The 22,784-nt window shown below is 47.2% G+C and overlaps 2 protein-coding genes across 5 annotated transcripts; both read right to left on the bottom strand.

Moving 5' to 3' along the window:
- Positions 1–18: 18 nt before the first annotated feature.
- Positions 19–4,990, bottom strand: LOC115391508 (mitogen-activated protein kinase kinase kinase 14-like). Its single transcript, XM_030095782.1, has 6 exons — positions 4,966–4,990; positions 1,984–2,093; positions 1,746–1,884; positions 1,559–1,659; positions 1,397–1,472; positions 19–29 (listed from the first exon to the last, which is right to left on the bottom strand). Exons 1-6 carry the CDS (start codon positions 4,988–4,990, stop codon positions 19–21), a joined length of 462 nt encoding a protein of 153 aa, XP_029951642.1.
- An 8,332-nt stretch (positions 4,991–13,322) lies between these two features.
- Positions 13,323–21,679, bottom strand: deaf1 (DEAF1 transcription factor). Of its 4 annotated transcripts, none has more exons than XM_030095639.1 (13): positions 21,234–21,679; positions 19,815–19,909; positions 19,384–19,510; positions 18,984–19,133; positions 17,309–17,448; positions 17,127–17,192; positions 17,016–17,060; positions 16,818–16,941; positions 16,593–16,736; positions 14,955–15,241; positions 14,776–14,874; positions 14,263–14,349; positions 13,324–13,715 (listed from the first exon to the last, which is right to left on the bottom strand). In XM_030095639.1, exons 1-13 carry the CDS (start codon positions 21,424–21,426, stop codon positions 13,614–13,616), a joined length of 1,659 nt encoding a protein of 552 aa, XP_029951499.1. In that variant the 5' UTR covers positions 21,427–21,679; the 3' UTR covers positions 13,324–13,613. The 4 variants fall into 4 exon arrangements, with proteins under 4 accessions (XP_029951497.1, XP_029951499.1, XP_029951500.1 ...); XM_030095640.1 differs by having other exon boundaries at positions 14,263–14,352; positions 17,130–17,192; XM_030095638.1 differs by having other exon boundaries at positions 13,327–13,715; positions 14,263–14,352.
- Positions 21,680–22,784: the final 1,105 nt, after the last annotated feature.

Below are 22,784 nucleotides of genomic sequence, written 5' to 3'. Positions count from 1 at the left end.
TCTGCATGGGAGTGTGTCTCACTGCAAGGCTGTGGGACCAGCGGGGCACTCGTGCTCCCACCGGACCGAACGCACCGGGATCGTTAGATCCTGGTGGACAGTCAGTGGGACAGAGGCCAGACTGACGTGACAGCGAGGGACACCACTCCGGATGATAGAATACAGGCCAGACACCGTTAGATGGAACAGCTGTGTGGAACAGCCACCGGACAGGAGCTGGTGGGACAGGAACCGGCGCGGGACAGGAGCAGAAGCGGTAAGCCAGTTGTTGGAAGTGATATATCCTGATGATCGTAAAAAGTCCTTATCCAAGTTTGTTGGGCATCAAAAACGAGGCAGATAGAGCGTGATCAGGAACCAGGGTAGAGATGACAGTGTTAAATTAGTGGCAACACAGACGGAGCGGCAGCCAACGCGCGCCAGCGTCCGCCATCTCCAAAGAGGAAATCATTTCAGCTGAAGAAGAGAAGAAGGTTTTGCAGCCTCAGTCAGAATGCGAAGACGTGATGTTCCGTCACAGATGTTTATTGGCTTGATCAACACCACACCAAACACCAAACACCGTAGAACTAATCACAAAACATAAAACACAAAACATAAAGCGATTAACCCAAAAACCAGCATATACACATATTTACAACGGAAAACGCACATACCGCTTTGGCCTGCTTATGGCTAAGGCTGAGTCTTCTTCTGTTCACATCTTGGCTTTATAAGAAACTTTCTACCAGGAAACCTTCTGCCATCAGCTGATCAGATGCGGACACTCCATCATCACCCGGAAGTGAAACTGAACGGTTAAATACAATTTTTCCCCCTTTCATATAAATAAATAAAGTATAAATTTACTTCTTATCAAAATACTTCAATTAATATGCAAAAACAAACAATATTTACCGTGACTCTTTATAAATACAACATACAAATAAACGCAAGATAAAATTACATACAGTGCAACACCGCCACCTGTTGGATTTTAAATTACATTTCATGCACTCACAACACCATCCGTTACAGAAGTTGTTTAAGTTTCAACACAACTGTAAAGAAATAAATAAAAGGAACTCAAGTATCGACCGGTCTGGGCAGTAAAGGGAGAAAGAAAGAGTCTGGGTTATTGTCATTTGCCTCGTCAACCAGACCCACTTACTCCTCATCCACATTTGGATTTGGAGTTAAGCTCAGTCTGGATAGGAGCCCATTGAAACTTCTTGCAGGGGGTGTTGGTTACTCCTTTGACTAACAGCGCACTTCAGCCAATCAGCGCTTCAAACAGGGCCGGGTCTACGTAGGGGCAAGAGCCCCCCCACCCCCGCTGAACGCACATTTGTGCCCCCCCATACACTTGATATGACCCCCCTGAGACGAATGTCTGGCAACGGGTCTGGCTCCAGACCGGAGTCCTGCACCTCGTCGTCGTGCGCCACGTGCCAGCCGTGCGGGGTCTGCAGCGTGAACACCCTCTCCGAGATCTGAACGGGAGAAACGCACGTGTGACCTCTGACCTCTGCTGACTGATTCGGCGAGACGCGAGTTGCGTGACGTTGCCAGTCCTCACCTGATCGCTGATTCCTGTGGCGATGTGGCCCACCTTCACCCGCCGGGCCTCTCTGATGCGAATGCTCCTCCGGCTGAAGTCTGGGATGCAGACGTCCACACCTGAGCCGCCGAGACACACAGCAGACACGTCAGAGATCCACCGTTTGGGAACACAGTTTGATGTGTGGTCATGTCTGACATGGCACCTTCAAAGCAGCAGGGCGGCGGCACTTGAGCGTGGCCCAGCAGATCCACGCTGAACACCGGCACGTCCGGCTGACTGTTGGAGGAGAAGACGCCGGAGCTGAGGTCGTCTCCGAGGCTCAGGGACCAGCGGCCGGAGTCCTGCGGGCGGGGACAAAACCAAACACCAGACTGGTTACGGTCAGACCTAACAGCTGATTATTTTTCCCGTGCCGTGGATTCACGTGATGCTCTCAGTACCTTCTTGTCCCATGGCTCCCAGTTGGAATACGGACCGCTGCTGAGACAGGACAGGAGCTGCTCCTGCATCTCCGCCGAGTGAAGCTGCGACAGACTGCTCAGGTAGAAATCTGCAGGAGAGCGGTGAGCGGGTTCAAAATACGACTCACCTTCACCCCACGTCAATATGTAGAATTTGTGTTTGATCGTCAGCATGCAGAACCTCCTGGTGGCTATGTGAGTGTTGAGGACCCTCAGGTCCAGAATGGTCCCCCCCCGTTTTTCTTGGGGACTAAGAAGTAGGGGGAATAAAAACCCGAGTGCGCCTCTGTCGCGCTCAGCTCCGGGACCGCACCCCGGCGGAGGAGTGAGGCTACTTCTGCCTCGAGAGCGGCCGCCCCCGCAGGGCATGCGAGCCGCGTACGAAGGATGCCGTTGAAGAGAGGCGGACGACCGGTGAACTGCAGGGCATAACCGTTTCTCAGTGTCCTGGACAGCCAGGGAGAAAGCGGTCCCAACATAACACGCCACGCGTGAAACCGGAGCGTGAGTGGCTGTACCACGGCCTGAGGGGACGGCCCACCTGTCCTCCCGGCCTCGGGAGACGGGGGCCCCGGCGAAAGGGTTGTGGAGCGGGCGTCCCCTGAATGAGTGCGGGCGGCCGCCAGGGGGCCGCGGACCGGCGCTTTGCTGGGGACAACCCGAGCAGAGGCAGCGCGATCCCGGAGTTTTCCGGGTCGCGGTCCTCGGTGCTGATGTCGGAGTCCGGGTCGCTGGCCGTGGTGCTGAAGCCGGAGCCGGGACGCTCAATAGCGGGAGCCCGGGACGGCAGAGCTCCGCTGCTCCGAGGCTCCGCCGTGACAACACACGGGGAAGCCGAGGGAGCGCTGCCGGGAGCAACACGAATAAGGCCGGGATCGGGACGCTTTACGGCGGACACCCGGGCCGGCGTGAGTCCGCCGCTCGGCGGAGAAACTCCGCTGGGAGCGGCATGAGTGGCGCCGGGGCTGGGGCGCTGCATGTCGGCAGCCCGGGGCGTAACGGCACCGCCGCTCTGACGCCTCGTCATGCTAACAGAGCGGAGGTCGGCGGACAAACGCTGCTGAGAGCGCTATGGGTGCGGCCGGGGCCGGGACACCCCACGGCGGGGAGCCGGGCCGGGACGGAGAGAAATGCTCACTCGAGCCGAAGCCGGTGGAGAGTGCAGCCTGGAGCGTTTGCGGGGCGCTGAAACGGGGGAGAGGAGGGACTGCTGCTCTCTGGAAGATGTAACGGGCCTGACGGCCTTTATTTGCATGTTTGCTGGCAGGTGCGGGTCGAGCGGACGGGGCGCTCCGTGTCTCGGGAGCGCGGGACCGTCTGGGCTGATCGGCGCCCCGGGAGGATCGGCGGGAAGACGCTCCGGTCTGTCCAGGTGCCGGGGTGCTCCAAGGAGCGGGACGCCGCTGGTCCGCGGAGCGACGGCGCTGCGGCGGCGGCTCACGGCGGGGCTGGAGGTGCGGGGCGAGCTGCTGCGAGCCTCGTGCTGCTGCCTCCAAGGAACAAGCAGTGGGACCTTTAAAAAAATGTTTTTAAGACGAAAACATCTGAACAGAGGTTCACTTGACTCTTAACCTCTGAAATATTCTTATAGCTCTTCATTGTAGCAGAGGTATTTCAATTGGATGTCAGTTCAGGCACTGGATTGGAGCATCTTTTTTTTTTAATTATTACTAATTAAACATATGCACGGTCATTTGAAATAAAAAAAAATCCAAAATAAAATAAATTAAATAAATAGATAAAATAAAAAGTTATAGCAGTGCATCGCCAATAAGAATAAACTACATCAGATCAAACTGAAGCAGAGAATATACTAAAACAGCTCTGCTATTTGTTAATTGGTCAGTATGACTTTCATTACTCCTACAGTATTAGTGCAGTGAAGGCAGCACAAAAGGGGGGGCTGTGTGTGTGTGTGTGTGTGTGTGTGTGTGTGTGTGTGTGTGTGTGTGTGTGTGTGTGTGTGTGTGTGTGTGTGTACTCGTATTTCTATCCTTGGTTGGTTGCTGTTTTTCCCGTTTTACTCCTGCTAAAGATAGCGGATATTTTCCAAACTACTTTAAGAACACGCCATGAATTGCTTCCCATCGGGTCATAAAGATCATTTTAACCAGTATTTAAAAAATGTATCTCATTCAAATCGCCAGCCCTAGCTTTAAAGCATGTGCAGATGGACAGCAGCTAGATATTGCTACAGTACTTCCCACTCGCCTTAGTGGAGATGCTTTAGCATACTGGCTTTCACTGTCACCAAGAACACAACAGGACTATGATCAGTGCGTGGCAAAACTCAATGATGTTTTTGGCAGAAAGGAGTTTTTGCTTCATTTTCAAACTTTTGTGAATGCAAGACAGCGACTGCCCAAAGAACCATTGGAAGTTTTTGCTGCAGAAGTGACAAGACTGGTACTGGAAGCATTTCCCAACTATGGAGAGGCAGCCATTGCCATGGACCGCTTCAGAAGATTTGTTGCGGGACTTGACCCTGTGCTGCAATCCAAATGTCATGAACATGGTGCAGCTACACTCGAAGAGGCTTTGGCAGTGGCATGCAAATGTGAACGTGCTCAAGAGGCTTTAAGATTCCTTCCACCTCCATCCACAGTGAGTACCACACCATATGCTACACCTCCTGTGCCCAGAGAAGAGCCGCTGTCTGCTATGGTGTCCACTAAAGATGAAAAGAGCTGAGCAGACCGCTCTGATGAACTTTTTGATGCAATAACAAAGCTTTCCAAAGATGTTCAGGCTCTGAAGCTGCATGTTGCGTCACAAGGACATCATGTGAGCCACTCCAGACACGACAACTACTCCAGAGATGATCGCGGCAGAGAGAGGGATCGACACAGTCCACCGGTGTCTCCTGTTCGACATGCCCGCTCCTCCACACCAACCTACCACCGATCCAGCAGGTCGCACAGTGACTACAGCTTTTCCAGACGTTCACCGGACCCCTCCTACAGCCGACGTCCTCGTGGGCCATCATCATCGCCTCACCGCCAGGACCATCTCTACAGCTACGAGAGGTGCTCCCGTCCCCGCAGCCCAGAGAGATGGCACCGTCCACGTCGAGATGACAGGTCCTCACCATACCGTGACTACGACCATGACTCTACTCACGACTCAGGTAGGCACAGGTCCCCCTCTGCGCGTTCAGGCAGGGAAAGAGAACGACAGTACGACAGGGATCAACGTGTGACCTTTAGCGACAGCTACGACAAACAGGGAAACGGATGGTAGCAGACGCTGAGGGCCAAGTGTTTGCTTCTAGGGAAGAGGCCCCGACCACATCAGTGCAGCAATCCAAAGGTAGAGCATTCACACGGAATGTATTAGCCATTATTGAAAATGTTGCTACAAAAGTGTACATTGATTCTGGCTCAGACATTTCACTAATAAGCGAAGCCTTTAGATTGTCCATCCCCTCTTTCAGAACAAAACCACTACAGCGACCTCAAGTTGTCCCGAGAGCAGTGACTGGTGACTACTTAGACAACCTAGGTACTCTCTCTGTGAATGTGACACTAGGTAGTGAGATGTTTACACACACAGTCCAAGTAGTCAGGAATGTTACACAGCCTGTCATATTAGGCTGGGACTTCTTACTTGCACATTTTGCCGTTTTGGATCTGAAAGAAGGTGTCCTTAAGCTGGGTAACCGAGCCAAAGTTCCACTGCTGTGTGCTACACCGACAGCCCCTTTAAGTTGCAGTGCCATTACTGTGACCCCACTGTTGGTGCCTGCTATGTCACAAATGACTGTTCTCGCTCAAGTACAACCCACCATTGGTGTACCTGACTTCAACATTGACTACACTGGTATTGTTGAACCAGGACCACCCAGTCCCCATGGCTTACTGGCCGCACGGACTGTTGCTAACGTTCAGGCGGGTTTTACGTATGTTAGAGTGATGAACCCAACGACCTCTGACTTACACATACCCGGTGACACTAAACTAGGTGATTTTTATCCCCTAGGACAGGATGATGATGATGAATACTGCACAGTTGAGCCTACCGTTGATGCAGTTACTACCCACACTGAGTCTACTCAACAGGTGTTGCCAGACGTTCATCTCAATGACTCTGCTTTAACAGCTGATCAGAGACAGAAGCTTCAGGCTTTACTTTCATCCTACTGTGACGTGTTTAGTGCACATGACCATGACTTTGGACGAACAGACCTGGTTAAGCACAGCATCCGGACGGGTGATGCTCCTCCAATCAAGCAAAGAGCATACCGGGCGTCCCCAAACATCCGGGCTGAAATCGACAGGCAAGTTCAACAACTCCTGGACCAGGACATCATCGAAGAGAGCTACAGCCCATGGTCCTCCCCGGTTGTTCTGGTACGTAAGAAAGACGGCACGTACCAATTTTGCATTGACTACAGAAAGTTGAATGCAGCCACTATCAAAGACTCATACCCCCTACCACGTCCAGCAGACGCACTTGACAGCCTGTCAGGTTCCTGTTGGTTCAGCACCATGGACTTGTCCAGTGGATATTGGCAGGTTGAGCTCGAACCACAGGACAGAGAGAAGACAGCATTCAACACTGGAAGCGGTCTTTATCAATTCAAAGTTATGCCCATGGGATTGACAAATGCTCCTCCGACCTTCCAGAGACTAATGGAATTGGTTCTTCATGGCTTGCACTGGAAAGACTGTTTAATCTATTTAGATGATGTGCTCGTCTTCAGCCGAACATTCAGTGACCACCTCAAGACCCTAGGTGACGTTTTTGACCGGTTCAGGGCTGCTCATCTGAAACTTAAAGCCACAAAATGTCACCTGGCCCAAACTGAAGTGACTTTTCTCAGACATGTTGTCTCCAAACATGGCCTCCAGCCAGATGCAATGAACTTGGAAAAGGTACAGAAGTGGCCTACTCCCAGGACTGTCACAGAAGTGAGAGCATTTGTTGGACTGTGCTCCTACTATCGCAGATTTGTTAAGAACTTTTCTGTCATTGCTGCTCCACTCCACTCACTGACTCACAAAGGTGCTACTTTCAGATAGACAGTAGAGTGTGAGGATGCTTTTCAGTCACTAAAACATGCTCTCACCCACCCACCAGTTGTGGCACATCCCATTTTTTCACAACCTTTCTTACTGTACACGGATGCGTCACTTGAGGGCATTGGGTCAGTGTTAGCACAGAGACAGGACAATAAGGAACATGTTATTGCCTATGCGAGCCACACCCTAAGTCCCTCAGAAAGGAAATGGTCAACTTTTGATCGTGAACTGTTTGCAGTTGTTTGGTCTGTGAGACATTTTAAGCAATGTCTTTCAGGAAGTTCCTTCATTGTGATCACAGATCATAAGCCCCTACTCAGCCTGAAGAAAACCCCGGTGGACAACGACCCCACAGGCAGACGCAGTAGATGGGTTCTTGAACTGGATGTCTTTGACTACAGAATCACACATTGGGAAGGTAAACAGCACGCCAACGCTGATGCCTTGTCCAGGCGCCCCAGCACAGACAACATTGACAGACCCAAGCAGTGTGTTACTGTAGCTGTCACTGACACACAACCTACTGCAGACACGGCCACAAACGACAGTCTCACTCAGGATGTTGAAAACACACTGTCCATTGACTCTGAAGTTTTAAAGCAACAGCAACAGGATGATGAATGCCTCAGTACAGTCATTTCATGGGTGAAAGACAGTGCAAGTAGGCCCCCTATTGGTAAACTGAGGGAGTCCTCCCCTTCGCTGAGAAAATTGTGGCACGAATATTCCAACCTTACCATTTGGCATGGAATTCTTTGCAGAAAAACTAAACGCAGTCCCCATTCACCTGTGAACTTCCAGGTTGTTCTACCAAAAGTACTCATCCCCACAGCTTGAGCTGCAATGCATGGGAATAAGTTAAGTGGACATTTAAATGTGGAGCGCACACTTCAGAGAGCCAGAGGTATTTGTTATTGGCCTTACATCACTCGGGATGTGCACACTTTTTGTACTGAGTGCCTCCCTTGTCAAAAACGTGGTTCTCCTGTGCCCCATGAACGTGCTCCACTTCAGCCTATTCAAGCAGACAGACCATTTCAAAAGATTGCTGCTGATATCACTGAGTTGCCTGTTACATTCCAGGGCAATTGGTATGCTCTGGTCATTTCAGATTATTTCATACGTTATGCTAATGTGTTTCCAATGAAAGACCAACGTGCCATCACTGTAGCAAAGATCATTTTTGAAGATTATGTCAAACAGCATGGTGTGCCAGAATCTATTCACACAGACCAGGGGAGACAGTTTGAATCTCATCTTGTCAAGCATTTGTGTCAGTTGCTGGGGATAACAAAAACACGCACCACGCCCTACCATGCACAGTCAGATGGCATGGTGGAGAGATTGAACAGGACCCTGAAGGACCAACTGGGAAAATACATTGCACAAACTGGTGGTGAATGGGATCAGTTTCTTCCCCAAGTGGAACTTGCTTATAATTCCAGTGTGCATTCCAGTACAGGATTTTCCCCATTTTTCTTGGTGCATGGCAGGGAACCTAACTTGCCAGTGGATGTTATTCTCAACTGCAGCCCGTCTGTAACCTCACCCACTCCAGGTACACCAGCAGCTTATGTGACTTTCCTGATGTCACGTCTGTCACATGCATTTGCTGATGCAGCCAAAAATTCAGCACTGAGTAAGATGCGTCACAAAGCACAATACGACAAAAAGGTCATTTTTCATCCACACAAACCAGGAGACCTTGTCCTCCTGGATGATCCGGCTCAGAAGATGAACAAACTTGCTCCTAGATGGAAAGGGCCTTTTGTCATTGTGAAGTGCATGTCAAAAGATGGACATCCTGGATGTTACCTATATGATTACAGATCCGAGAAAATCACCTTCACGAACATGGGTTGTGCACCACAACAGACTCAAATCCTTCAAAGGTAACTTGGAAAATATTCCAAAGGAGACGTTTTCACCTGGACTGGACAATACCCCTTCAGCAGTCCCTCCCATTACTGCTCTTTCAGGGGCTTTGCCTTTTCGCCCACCTTCCCCCCCATATGTGCCAAAGCGGACGGGGACTGGCACTTCAGCACCTGCAGTTGAGACAGCTCCTCAGAGTGCACCACCCTCCCCGACCCATTCTCCCACTGTTTCGTATGGAATGAAATCCCTATCAAAATTCAAGAGCATTTTAAATTGATTTGAGAGCAGCATTTATTGATTTCATTCTCGGATTTCATGATATTGTCTCTCAGAACTCTGCTCTCGCGCTCAAATTTGCTCTGCGCGCGCTCAAACTGTGTCCTCGCGCTCGGTTACGACGCTGCTCGCGCAGATTTTCTGCGCTCGCACTCAAACTCCTCCTCTTGCTCTCACGGAACTTGTGCTCACGGATCTCTGCTCTGCTCTCGGATTTTTCGTGTATCAACGCTGTCAACCAATAGAAAGCCGGCTCGCTCTGACCAATCAGATGATCCCTGTTTGTATACGGGTGCGTTCGCTGTTTCTGAGGAGCGTCGCATACGGGCGGACGCTCTTTCAACAGGTTTTATTCACTTCCTCCCTCCAGGGCTGTAATAAATGTGATTTCTTTAATTATTTTTTTTACCACTGTTGGAATAAAATATCATGCAACACATACAGCAGCGTCCAAGCTTCTCATTACAATGGCTGTATTGTATAATAATAGCCGCATCGAACACTGCTCTGTGAGGTGTGCTGGTGGAGAGAACAATGTCTCCATCCTGAAGGGACGAGGTGCCTTTTGTCAGTTTGATTTTCTGTTAAATTGACATGATCACATTCCAATAAACGGGCCAAATTCAACTCGTTCTCCCGTCCGGCGTGTCTTTTCAGTGGACTGTACATGATGCTGCAAACCGCCTGGTCCTCCAGAACCCCGGGAGAACCCATGCAACGACCTTTAAGAAGACAGGCCAGCTGGCATGGAGTCCTGAAATTATGGGAGAAAAGTGAGTTTGATTTGTTTACACTACGTTTACAATGGCACAGTTTTCATTTTTAAGGATATATATGTAGGTATAAACAAATATTTGCATATTTATTGCCAAAGGCTAAATGATATGACGTGTTTTGTGTTCTCACATTTGGAATGTAATGTTACGGTCGTCACCTGTATTACTCTCTGGATGATTTTTGATAAAGTAGTTGATCATTTTTATGACTACTAAGTGACTGTTTTCTGTGCCTTTTTATGGTTAGAATTCATGGTTAACTTTTTATTACGATTTGGAGTCACTGAGATGTGTATTTTTGTATTCTGAATAAATAAATGGTTCAGCTTTTGTTGTAGATTTTGGAGGTGCCTTAAAAAAAGGCGATCACATCTCTCTTCTTCAATAAAACCAAATACAAGCCGAGTGTTTCAGACTCCTTCTGTCCATCTGAAATGCGTTTAGCTGGAACAGCAGTGGAATGTTTGAGCAGCGGTGGACACGAACTGGCCTGATGACAAGAGTTTTATTGGCATGAAGTAAATTCCACTCCCTCCTCCACTCAGCCTCATTATTAAAGTCACTATGAGTGTCCTCCATCACTGTCTACCAATCACTCCCAGCATGCACTGCGAGAGAAGAGTTTGTTCATATGGAGGAAGATCAGGGAGTTCAGGAAAAATAAGCAGGTTTTTAACCAAGGAGAAGGGGTTTTGATGTGATTGATTCCCTGGGAGGGCTTCACTCTGCAATCAAAAACTTTAAATTATCTAGAAATTATATTGATTTAAAAAATTAAAACCAAACTAAAGCAAAACAATGAATGTTTTTAAAAGGGGGAATTCATTTAATAAAAATAAATTCCTGATTATATTGACATTTGGTCACAAGACAAACTGTCTTGGCAGAGTTTTCCCATTGTTCATCTGAGAAAAGGCTTTCAACGTAGCATTGTATCAGACGAATCAAATAAGATGGCTGCTACTGACAACACAGCAAAGCGTCCATTGGTTAAAAGAAATAATACTCTCAGCAGTTTATCTAGAAACGTTAATCAGTGTAGCAGTATTTGTACTTCACTACTAAATTTTCAGAACTCTTTCCACCTCTGGAAGTTTGTCAAAATAAATTTCTATTTTTCTGTCTTCAGTCGTTGAGCAGTGGCCAGAAGATCCACCTGTCAACCGTTTCCTGGATAATGCTGCAATGCATGTGATTCAGGCCTGTATGAGAAAACTGATTTCCCCAAGACTGCCAGCTGCGTGCAGGGTCAGAGGTCACTGCTGGAGCCATTGACAGGTTTGAGCAAAACCCTGAGGATGATTATTCAGGGTTAAAGAAATCAGACAACCTGTATTTGCAAGGCAATCTATTTTTTTTTTTTAATGTTAACCTGCATGGTATCTGTTTTAAAATGACATGAAAGAGTTCAGGAATTTTCAGCTTATTTTAAACCCTCCAAAGTAAACTGAAAAATAAAAAAACAAAAACAGCTCTTTCAGTGGTTCCTCCTCATCAGCTGGTTTGTGTGTGCTTCCTCTACAACCCTGAATAAATCCTCCTTGAGCAGCGTCAACGGTCCGTGTACCTTAAGGCCATTCGTTTTCCGGATTGATATGGGTAAACGAAAAACGGAAAACTATTCGATTTCCGATTTCCGTTTGGATTAAGGTAAACAAAAAACGGAAAACGAGCATTTATCTGATTGCTTATTATGTGTTTATCAAACGAAAGTCGGGAAATAAAATACGGCCGTTTTTTAATTCAACCATTTCTCAAGTTTGCGCTGCTGGAAAACCGGAAGTCGAGCTTTCTCTTCTTCTTCTTCTGCTGCTGCTGCTGCTGCTGCTGCTGCTGCTGCTGCTGCTGCATCCTCTTTGCTTTTGGTCCTCCACTCTCGACACCGAACTATTAAAAAAACGCGCATTTTCTTTGGAAATGTCTACGATTATACCCACAATATGGTGGACATGAATGTCAGCGGCATGACTGCAGGTGAAATCTCTGCACACCTGTGCAGTCAGTTTCGCCCGATCCGGGGGTTTTCAGACAGAAATGTCTGAAGATGGACCTCCGAGTGCGGCTTCTCCCACTTTTGTGTTGGATGACCAACTCCAGGCCGAAGTCACCTCAGCGTCTGCCGAGGTAAGTAGCGACAAACCTCGTTAATTTATATGTATGATTAAAATCGCTGCTTTTCAGTGATTTTACTGCAGTTTTACAGCGACAGCTACTGGCAGCAGCAGCATATAAACACATAATAAGCAATCAGATAAATGCTCGTTTTCCGTTTTTTGATTTTCGATTTCCAAACGAAAAACGGGAGACGGCTCGTTTTCCGTTTTTTGTTTACCTTAATCCAAACGGAAATCGGAAATCGAATGGTTTTCCTTTTTTCGTTTACCCATATCAATCCGGAAAACGAATGGCCTTAAGGTACACGGACCTTTTCACCATTTTCTCGTTAGTTTGGCCAAATTGGACCATCCTGTGGGCCGGGTTTGGCCCATGGGCCTTATGTTTGACACCCCTGGTATAAAATCCAGAACAGGCCTGAGAAAGTATGCATTTATGTTAATGTGCAGGATGCTGTCATGTTTAAGTGAGATTGTGTGAGTCAGCTCCTTTGAAATGAGAGTTTGTTAAAGACGTTTGAATATTTCGGACTCTGAGGAGAAATTTCTGGAAAAAGCATCTAAATCCACAGGCTCTGCTTACACGATATGTTTCAAGTGTTGTGTTTTCAGCTGAAAACGTCACCGTGTAAACAGGAACTTCGATAAAATATGAAACGAATGAAGCTCTGATAGGTGGACTGAGGACAGACTGGACGCCACTCAGGAACCTGGAGACGACTGATTCCTGGACTCAGACAAGATGGAGAAGTTACCCACAAGGTCATGTGAAGGACGCTAAAGTCTGACGATGACAAACAGACGGGCTTTAAAAGCTCCTCGTGGGGGGACGGGACGGGGGACGGGGGGGCACCTGAGCGTCGCTGGGACTCGGCAAATGTCAGAGTGTCTGAAAGGATTCATCAGGAGGAGCTCGTCAGCTGACAGGCGGAGCAGCAACAGCAAGAAACAAAAAGAGAGACTACCGTCTGAGTTTTTAACAACTTAAAAAAAGAAATCAGAATTTTGTTGTGTATTGAAGATTTGGTGAGAATGAAGCAGCAGAAACCAGCACAGATCCTTCATTCAGCGAGCACGTCAGGCCCGCCTGGCCTGTGGCGTCACATTGAGGGTTTTCTCTGTTATGCTGGAATTCTCAGGTTACCTGTACGGCCAGCAGCTGAGAAGAACAGTCTGAGATCGGAGAGAAAACAAAAATGTTGAAACAGTTTTATGAAAATAGTTGAACTTTATTACCATTGTTGAGGAATCTCTTCATGAAGAGACAAACCGTCCCTGAGGGAAGACCGAAAGTAAAAAAGCATGACTGAGGCTGAAGATAAACCAAAAAAAAAAAAAAAAACTAAAACCAGCGGAGGAACCTGATCCTGTGTGAGGCGTCGGACCGGGCCGATCCGAGAGTTCAGCTGTTTGTAATGAATAAGTTATTGCTGCTGTTGAGACCAGCAGCTCCTCTGAAGCTGACGCGATGCTTTGTGTCTCAGGAGATGTTTTCCCGTCTCTCTGAGGATGAGGAGCGCGTTTCACACAGCCGTCCTTCATCTTCACTTCACTTTGTCCATGTCTATAGTTGTGATTGGCTCCTCCTCCTGACCTGCCACGCCCCCTGCTGTCTGGCAGCAGGAGTGCTGGTGCTCCTTCCAGTCCTGCAGGGAAAGACCGAGAGTTTTAAACCATTCCCTCAGATTACATCAAAAGATAAAGTTTTTATTCTGAATTTGGTACTATTGATCGGAACATTCGGCTGCAGAGACTGGAACAGATGATCGGGATTAAAGGGACGGCATTAAACTGGCTTCAGTCAGACTGATAGACAGGTTCCACTTCATTCATGTTAATGACTCTTCAGCTCAGACTAAAGTTAAACATGGAGTTCCTCAGGGTTCTGTTCTAGGACCTATACTTTACATTATACATGCTTCCTGTAGGAAACATCATCAGGAATCACTCCATTAACTTCCACTGCTATGCAGATGATACACAACTCTACTGATACAAATGTAGTCTCGGCTGCTGCAGGTTCAGACTGACTGCTGGATCTGTGGCGGTTCATCTGAACCTTCCTGGTTTGTGCCTCCCACCATTATCCGGTTGTGCGTCCTGCTCTGCACCCCTGCAGCTGAGACGTTTGACTCCACACACACCTTTACAAGCCTGAGGATGAGGAGGAACGTGCCCTCAGCCGAGTCTTACCTTCCTCTGACAGAAGGCGGAGCAGTAGTTGACCTTGTGGCAGCCCGTGCACTCGCTCATGGCCATCCGACCGCAGTTCACACACATCTGCTGCAGGGAGGACAGGAAACATGAACCCACAGGAAGCGAAGCAGCAGCAGGCCTTTCTACATCCTAGAAAACCTGTAGTGGAGAATTCTGGGCCCGTGAACTCCTGAAGGGTGATGGTTTGACTGATCTGAAGAACAAACGTGATCATCTTCCAGTCTGTGAGTTTATACTCTGTTAAAACTCTTTAAATCAATGGAGGCAGCTGCCGTGCAACACTCACTGTCCATCCAATGGAATGGCTGCAGTTTGGTGTTCAGTGACTTGCTCAAGGACACTTCAACGTGTGGGAAGGGGGAGAAGGGGAATCGAGCTGCTGATTGTAAAATAACCACTCTACCAACCGAGCCACAGCCGCCACAGTTAGCATCCAGTTCTCAACTGTGTGTGTGTGTGTGTGTGTGTGTGTTTGTGTGTGTGTCTCACATTGATGATGATCTCGGTGATGTCAGAGCTCCTCTTGGAGTCTGATTGGTCCGTGGGCTGAAAGGTGATCTGGTTCTGGAAGGACTGACTGAGACCGCACTGAAAGGTTCACATGGATCCAGTTAAGGTGAAGAACCGAGGAAACAGAATCCATGACCAGTGATCGCACGCTCTCTCACCTCCTTCCTCCCGGCCTGACCTTTGACCCCTGCAGGCTCTCCCGCGGCGTGCTTGGCCTGCTCGATCAGGCTCTTGAGCTGCTGGACGTTGCTCAGCAGCGTGTTGGCCATCTCCTCCAGGTACAGCCAGGTATTCTTCTGGCCGCCCACGGCCGGGCCCGCCTCCAGCCCCGTGACCAGCGCCGCCGCTGCCGGCGGGGGCGGCGACGCCACCGCCGTCGAAGCCACCGCCACCTTGGCCTGGACCGGCTGAGGCGTCATGGCCAACGCTGGCAAGGCAGCGAGCACTGCAGAGGAGACGGATTCAACTCAGGCGCCGTTCACACAGCAGCGAAGATGATATTTCAGCAGGTGTTTCGTTTACGTCTGGGCGAAGCGATCATATCTATAAACCCTGAGCAGACGGCGTGTAAATTAAGATCTCTTTGAAAACAGGGGAAAATATCAGGTTTTGTAAAAACCCGGCGATGTGTAAGCTGGGCTCAGACACAACAAGCTGCTGCATGACTCACGACACCCTCTTGTGGTACAAAGGGGAATTACAGCCACTCTCTGATATTCCAAACATATATAACCATAGATGAAAGACACATTTATTCCTCATGTCCAGATGTAACTGTTAATAATAGTCCAGGTCCAGCCGCTGCTGATCCAGAACTTTCTTTGTTTTATTCATCGCCTTCACAGCTTCTCTGCTTTTCTGCAGTTTGTCACAACTTTCCGCAGAACTCCCTGCTCCAGGTCCTCCCTCTCTGGTTTCTGATGCACATGTTAGCATTTTTACGTATCTTGTTCTTTTGGTGACATTTTTCTTGCACTGACTGCTAAAAATAGAAGTAATAGAGATTTTTTTTTTTTGCTACTGTAGCAGCTTTCTGTTGTCATACAGTGACATCTTGAGGTCACAGATGATATTTGTTTATTTGTCAGTCAATTGATAAAATAAGGCACAACTTTAACAAAATTTAACATTACAAATATATACGCTATTAACAACAACAAAAAGAAGAAGATTTAAAATGACAAACAGAATGAAACCAGCACACCATAAGATTAAAATTCTTCCTATAACATCCAGGTTCCTCTCACTACCTGTTGAAGCTATAATATCACCTGCAGGACTTCCTGTTCTTTAACAACTGAGCCAAATGCAAAGATGTCAGCTGGATTGAGAAGTTTTGACCTGGTTTTTTTTCCCCCTATTCAGTGCTTTATCCCTGGAGCACCGAGGCCCCGAGTTCCTTCACCTCGGGGTGAAGGACGGAGACTCGTCCTCAGGAAGCCGGATCAACGGGCCACAAACTGCTGGACGCTTCATCTTTTGAACAGTTTTTCTTTCCCAGGTCTGAAAGCTGAGTTGTCTTGATTTTGGGCTGTAAAGTTTGCTCCAGAACATTCGTCGGTGTTTCTCTGCCTCCGGCTCGGCGTCTCGAGGTCAACGCGCTGACGGCGCCTCATTAGTCAAACATGGGAGTCCGCCGAGCCGCCGCCTCCCGGGAGCTCATTACCCCGACACAGCCGCCGATCGGAGCGCCGGCGCCGCGTCCGCGGGGTTCTCTGAGAGAATGATGGATGGCGGCGTGCGGGGGAGGGGACTCTCCTCCTCCACCACAGGTTAAACGTTAGAGCGGTTCCTACCTGCAGTGCTGGCAAACACTTCGCTCTGCAGCGAGCCCTCGGAGATGATGGCGGCAGCCGCGGCGGCGGCGGCGTCCCCTGCCGGGGCTCGGTCAAACGTCAAGGCGCCCGAAGTGGTGAACTGTCCTGACGGAGACACGGTGACTGCAGGAGGAGGGACAGACGAGTCAGACACGTTTCAGTAGAACAAACCTCTCCGAGCCGATCGCACGCCGGGCGTCTTACAGGTGGCGGCCGGAGCCAGCGTGATGTTTTTGGGGCCCGGCAGCTCCTTCTTGGCGGGGATGACAGGCGGGTCGCTGTCCTTCTTCCGTCTCTTGTACGGGACGAAGAGTCGCACCGGTCCGGTCTGAACGGGGAACGACACGTCTCAGGAGGACTGCAAACACTGGCCGGTGTTCTGACAGCGCTTTTCTACGTTACCATGCTGATGGTCTCCGGCGCCACGCACCCGCCCTCCTTCGGACACTGCAGAGAATCAAACGTTTGTTTAGAGAATGCGAGTTTCCTGAAACGACGCTGCGCCGTTCTCACCACGGTCAGGTCGTCACAGCAGGCGGCACAGGTGCAGGAGGCAGCGTGAGGGTTCAGGATGCGCTCCTAAAACACACACCAAGCCAAACTTCAGCTTCAAAAATCAGCTTCAACACCAACTGATCCGAAGTGGAAAGACAGCGCGGCAGCGAGACGACAGCAGGGCGTGGCGGGGCTGGTACCTGGATGAGGCAGAGCAGAGGTCTCCCTGCGTACCTGATGCTCCTCTTCCAGTCTTTGCTGCTCGCTCGTCCTGCCAACCCTTCAAACTCGGTGGGCGTGAACCACTGCTGGTTGTGTTTGATGCAGCGACCTTTACCCCCTGTCGATCAGACAGGGCCGTCAGCACAGGCAACGGCGGGGTGATCCCTCTACAACAGTCACACAGCTTTAACTAACTCAGAGCGTGTGTGTGTATGTGTATCAGTGTTGTTTTTGGCAGCCTGCTTTGATTTAGTTTTAGTCTTAGTCTTTTGGACGAAATGCTCATTAGTTTTAGTCTAGTTTTAGTCATTTCAACACTTCATAGTTTTAGTCTAGTTTTAGTCGACGAAAACCAAACGGGTTTTAGTCAAGTTTTAGTCATTAAAAAAAGGCTGAAACAATAGTACATGAGAAAAAAGACAGACAAAGGAAATTCTAAACCAAACAAACATAATAAAATATACTTAAATGGCACAAAACCATCATAACACATTGATTCCTTGTGAATTAAATAATAACTGGACTAGTTTGATACTTTACAACCTCAATGCAGTGCTTATATGAGCGCTGCAGACAGAATGAGAGGACTAATAGGAGTTTTGCTGATACTTTCAGGCTATTTTTATAATGTCCATACTGATATAAAGGCTGAGATCTTTTATTAAAACTGGTCTGTTATGTTTCTATGTTACTGATTTGAACTGGTCAGAGTAACTGCCTGTTATTACTTTTGGAGGAGAGATAACACCAATATTAAGATGGTTATGAGGAAAATACTACCATTAAAACAACTGAAATAAACTAAATTAATTCCTTGGGTAAACTTGATGGTATGAAACACTTGGAAGTCTTCCAAACTGAAATGACAGTTTAATAAACTTTGTAAGTATTCCTTACCTGAATTTTCTTTATACTAATTTTAAACAAGAGTGAAAATACATTTCTTCAAAATAAGACAACACCTGGATTATTTTAAAAAAAGAAAAGAACAAGAAAAAGCAAAGATTTATTAGGTACTTGGGGAAAAATCTTCACTAATTAGTGGTGGGCTCCTATTGCAGTTTCGCAGTAAGAACAAACAGTCAACAGTTGGATTAGATCCTCCGTCTCCCACTACGAGGCGTTCTGTTTTATTTTCTGCTGGATTCTGATTAAAGTACATCCATAAATCGCTGCATCTTTTCCTCCCGCCGAGCCCGGGCGAAAGTTGCTGTCACGCTCTCTAGTGCGCCGGCGCATGCAGTGCAGGCATGCAGGAAGCAGCTCGAGAATTGCTGATATTTTCAGAGTAAAGCAGCCGATCTGCGTGAACTGGCTGGGGGAATCGCATTTGTTTTCATTTATTTTGAAAGTCAAAATACCGACATTTTCGTCTCGTCTCGTCTCGTTAACGAAAACAACAGATACGTCTCGTCACTTTTCCGTCTTTTAAAGAGATATTTTTAGCTCGTCACGTCTCGTTTTAGTCACGGAAAAAAGGGGCGTTGACGAAATATTTTCGTCGTCGTCATCGTTAACGAAAACAACACTGATGTGTATGTGAGTGTGCAACTCTGTGCATGAGTGTGTGGTTTTAGGAGTCTAAAGCGGATCGTCCGACAGGCCCGGTTTGGGTCGCGGGCCTCATGTTGCACAGCCTGTGAGGGCACTGGCCTGATCCCAGACGGTTCTTGTAGAGGACTCCACTGGTGTTCCGGCAGCGCACCGGCAGCTCGCTGTTGTACACCGACGGGTCCCAGTTGTACTTGGAGCAGGACTCCTTGTCCTGAGGGGGGGTCATCGGGGTGGGAGGAGTCTGTGGGCCTGGGGGGCGGGGCATAGAGACAGAGCAATCAGACATTCCATTGATCATCTTTGCCTTCTATTTGAAGCTCTTGTGTCTTTAATTCCTACGTACAAACAATCAGTACAAACAATCAGTAAAATAATAATAATAATAATAATAATAATAATAATAATAATAATAATAATAATAATAATAATAATAATATCTCCATCATCTTGAATTCACATGTCTGCTCAGCTTTCACTCTGGTTCCTCTCATCAACACACCTGAAGCGATGGCGGTGGCCGACTTGAGTCCGGCTGCTTCCACGATGCTGCCGTCAGTGTGAACCACGATCAGAGTGGCCTTCTGGGAGTTGAGGCCTTCTCCCAGCTGCAGGGTGGTCCGGCCGCTCTGCAACAGCAGCACATGCCGTCATTACAGCACTACTTCACGTTTCATTGATTTACTTTTGTTCTCGCATTTATTTGTTGCTGTGCTTTATTTTCATCTAATTTTGGAGTTATTTTTAAACATGTTCTTCTTGTACTTAAGTATTAAGGGAGGAAGAGGACGGAAGTTTTTCTGAGTTGCATCATAACTTTAAAAAAAATAACAATAAAGGCATGTATAAAAAAAACCTGATCTGGATGGTTAAGGTATATGAATAAACGGAGGTGTGTGCATGAGAGAGTGCATGACTCTGTGAGTGTTTTACCAGAACGTGCTCGGGGAGACTTCCTGAAGTGGCGACCGTGGTGGTGAAGACGTTGTCCTCGGGGCCGTGCACGTCTCCCACCGTCACCGCCACCTCTGATCAACAAAGACAGGAAATGTGTGTTCTGACTCATACATCACATGTGAGAACATGTAGGTTTTATTTATGTGCTTTACTTTTTTTTTCCTGTCTTAATTTGCTGCCTCATTTAAATGTCTTTTTGAGATATTTTTTTAGAGGACACTCATCACCGACTGCATAATAATAACATTTAAATACCAGTAAGCAGAACTCTTGTCTGTCAAAATGATGAAGATAAGATGGGAAAAGTCCACCTAAAGTCAATATTTTTAAAGTCAAATAAATGTATTTTCAACATTCTAACACTCTGAAAGTTGTCTCTTGATACAGAACGTAGCCAATCAATCAATCAATCAATTTATTTTTGTATAGCCCAGTATCACAACAACAGTTGCCTCAGAGGGCTTCAAGATGTTACATTTGTCGGTAAAAGTAAAAACAGTGAATAAGCATAATGGTAATATGTCAATATTTACAGTAACGAGACAGAACGAAGCAACCACCGCCTTCGACCCTCACATCCGGCAAGAAAAAACTCCAAAAACCCAGTGGGAAAAGAAGAAATCTTGGGTAGAACCACAGTATGGAGGGATCCCTCTCCCAGGGACGGACAGCTTTGGCAACAGCTAGCATAGACAATAAGAAGTAAAGCCTAGGACTATGCTCTGGGTTTATTCTCGTCTCATCTGCTGCAGAATTCCTCCTCACTGCAGGTTTTCTGCAGCTCTTGTCCACAACATGGCTTTAATGAGCTTCAAACGCTGGATCCCTGGCGCCTCAGTCCACAGAGCTCAGTGCTATCTGCTGTTCTTCTAAAAACAAGGTCAGCACAAGCGAAGAAACCACAAACTGCTGTTCTTTTCTTCTAAAGAAAGACCTTTTAAACAGGGTTTTACACTTCTGAACCTTCTGGTGACTGGTTTTGGCCCATGGATCATATGTTTGACATCTTTAAAAGCCATTTCTCACCCATTCTGCCCTACTCTAAGTGTACTGCCTCTTTTTTGTTAGGTTTCATTTGTTATCAGTGTATTACCTTTTTGTGGAGCAGTTGTAATAGTTTAAATTCAGCTGAGACTTTCATTATTTGAATACATTTTCAGACAGAAACACTAAAACAGCTTTGTTTATGACACTGAAAAATGTTTCTTGCATGTGCCTGATATTTAGACTTGGTGTTGCGCTGTGTCTGTGAAAGGTTCTCTTCCTCCAGCAGAGCTGTGTGATAAAACTCGTCCCTGTTGAACTTTCATCTCCTGCTTGGTATTTTGTGTTTTGGCGCCACCCGAAGAGCCTCGGCCTCCTTCGGCCTCCTTCGGCTCCAGAAGCCCGAGTTACCCGCGAATGCCGCCTCGGCCTCGTCCGGGTTCGGCAGGGACTCGGCTCCCATGTCGATGTTTCCCGGTTCTCCCATCACCGCCATCGTTGTGACTTCGGCCTCCGACTCGGTATCCGAGCCCTCCACCGACGGCCCGCCGATGGGCGGTTCATCCAGCCCGAGCGCCTTCGTGGCCGAGTCCGCTTCGTCCATACCCCGAGCCGAACGACAATAGCCGAATATGGCCGAGCAGCCGCGGGGCAGAGCGGGATCCGAGAAAAGCCGAACCCTGCACGAACCGGCGAGGAAGCGCCGAGGATGGGAGAGCGTGTCGAGCCAAAGTGGGAAATCAGCGATATTAAATCCTGAAAGTAGCCGAGACGTTTTAGAAGCGCAGAGAACTGAAGCGAAGACGAAGAGAGCCCGACCGAAGAGGGCCTCCCGTTGTTTGTTTTTAACCGAAGTCTCGGAAGAGGCGCTTTCCGGAAAAGGCCGAAAGAACGCGAGAGTAGCCGAAGCCACACACACACACACACACACACACACACACACACACACACACACACACACACACACACACACACACACACACACACACACACACGGCTGTGGTCACGTGACCACATGTTAACTACACCGTTTCTTATCGATTTATTACTTTTATAACAACTTCATATTTTAATCTAAAATATGATATGAGTTTAAAAACATCTCCATAAAGACATTCAATCACTTTATCACGTTTTTAAACCTTCTAATGTAAAAACGCCCTTTTGAAGTCAGAACTTCAAAAATTATAGTTTTATTAACTAAAGAAATATTGAAATTATTTATTAAAGAAAAATTAGTTTGCAGCACTGACGTGATTCATCCTGAGTATAGTGGTTCTCAAAAGGGGCAGGAGAAAAAAAATGACAAATCGGGAAAAAAAGAGAGAAAAACTTACGAATTATTCTATTTAAAAAGAAATTTTTAATGAACAAAAGCTGCAAATTTCACATAAACACACACAGTCTGTGTCTTGGTAAGGAGTTCAAATTTGTTTCTTTTTAATTAACTTTAATATAAAGTTCACATGTCCCCTCTCTGCTTCTTTAGTCCATTTAGCAAGTTATTCAACAGATGATAGTCCCATAGGTTGTTTCAGTAGCCCTAATTAGTAGTAACATAACAATATAATGGTAGAATAGACATATATAATGGCGAATGTGTTAAAAAGGTATGACATTTTAGTGATGGTAGAAATATGGGTAGAAATATGCTGTGGAAAAATGTGCTTTAATCATAAGAAATGTTTATTTGATACATCTGTCAAGTGGAATTGTTTTGATGAATAAGTGAAACCTGTTTAATTGAAAATGTTCACTGAGCTGCCTGTGAAACTGAGGAATGATAAGTGAAATGCGACTGGCAGAAGTGCATTATTATATTATATTATATTATATTATATTATATTATATTATATTATATTATATTATATTATATTATATTATATTATGTTTCAGTTGTGCTGACTCAATATGACCAGTAGGTGGCAGCACAAACAAGCAAAACACAAATGAAGCGTTCAC

The sequence above is a fragment of the Salarias fasciatus genome, chromosome 7 (genome assembly GCF_902148845.1).
Source record: "Salarias fasciatus chromosome 7, fSalaFa1.1, whole genome shotgun sequence".
NCBI classification, from domain to species: domain Eukaryota; kingdom Metazoa; phylum Chordata; class Actinopteri; order Blenniiformes; family Blenniidae; genus Salarias; species Salarias fasciatus.
This window is presented reverse-complemented; position numbering and strand designations above follow the sequence as displayed.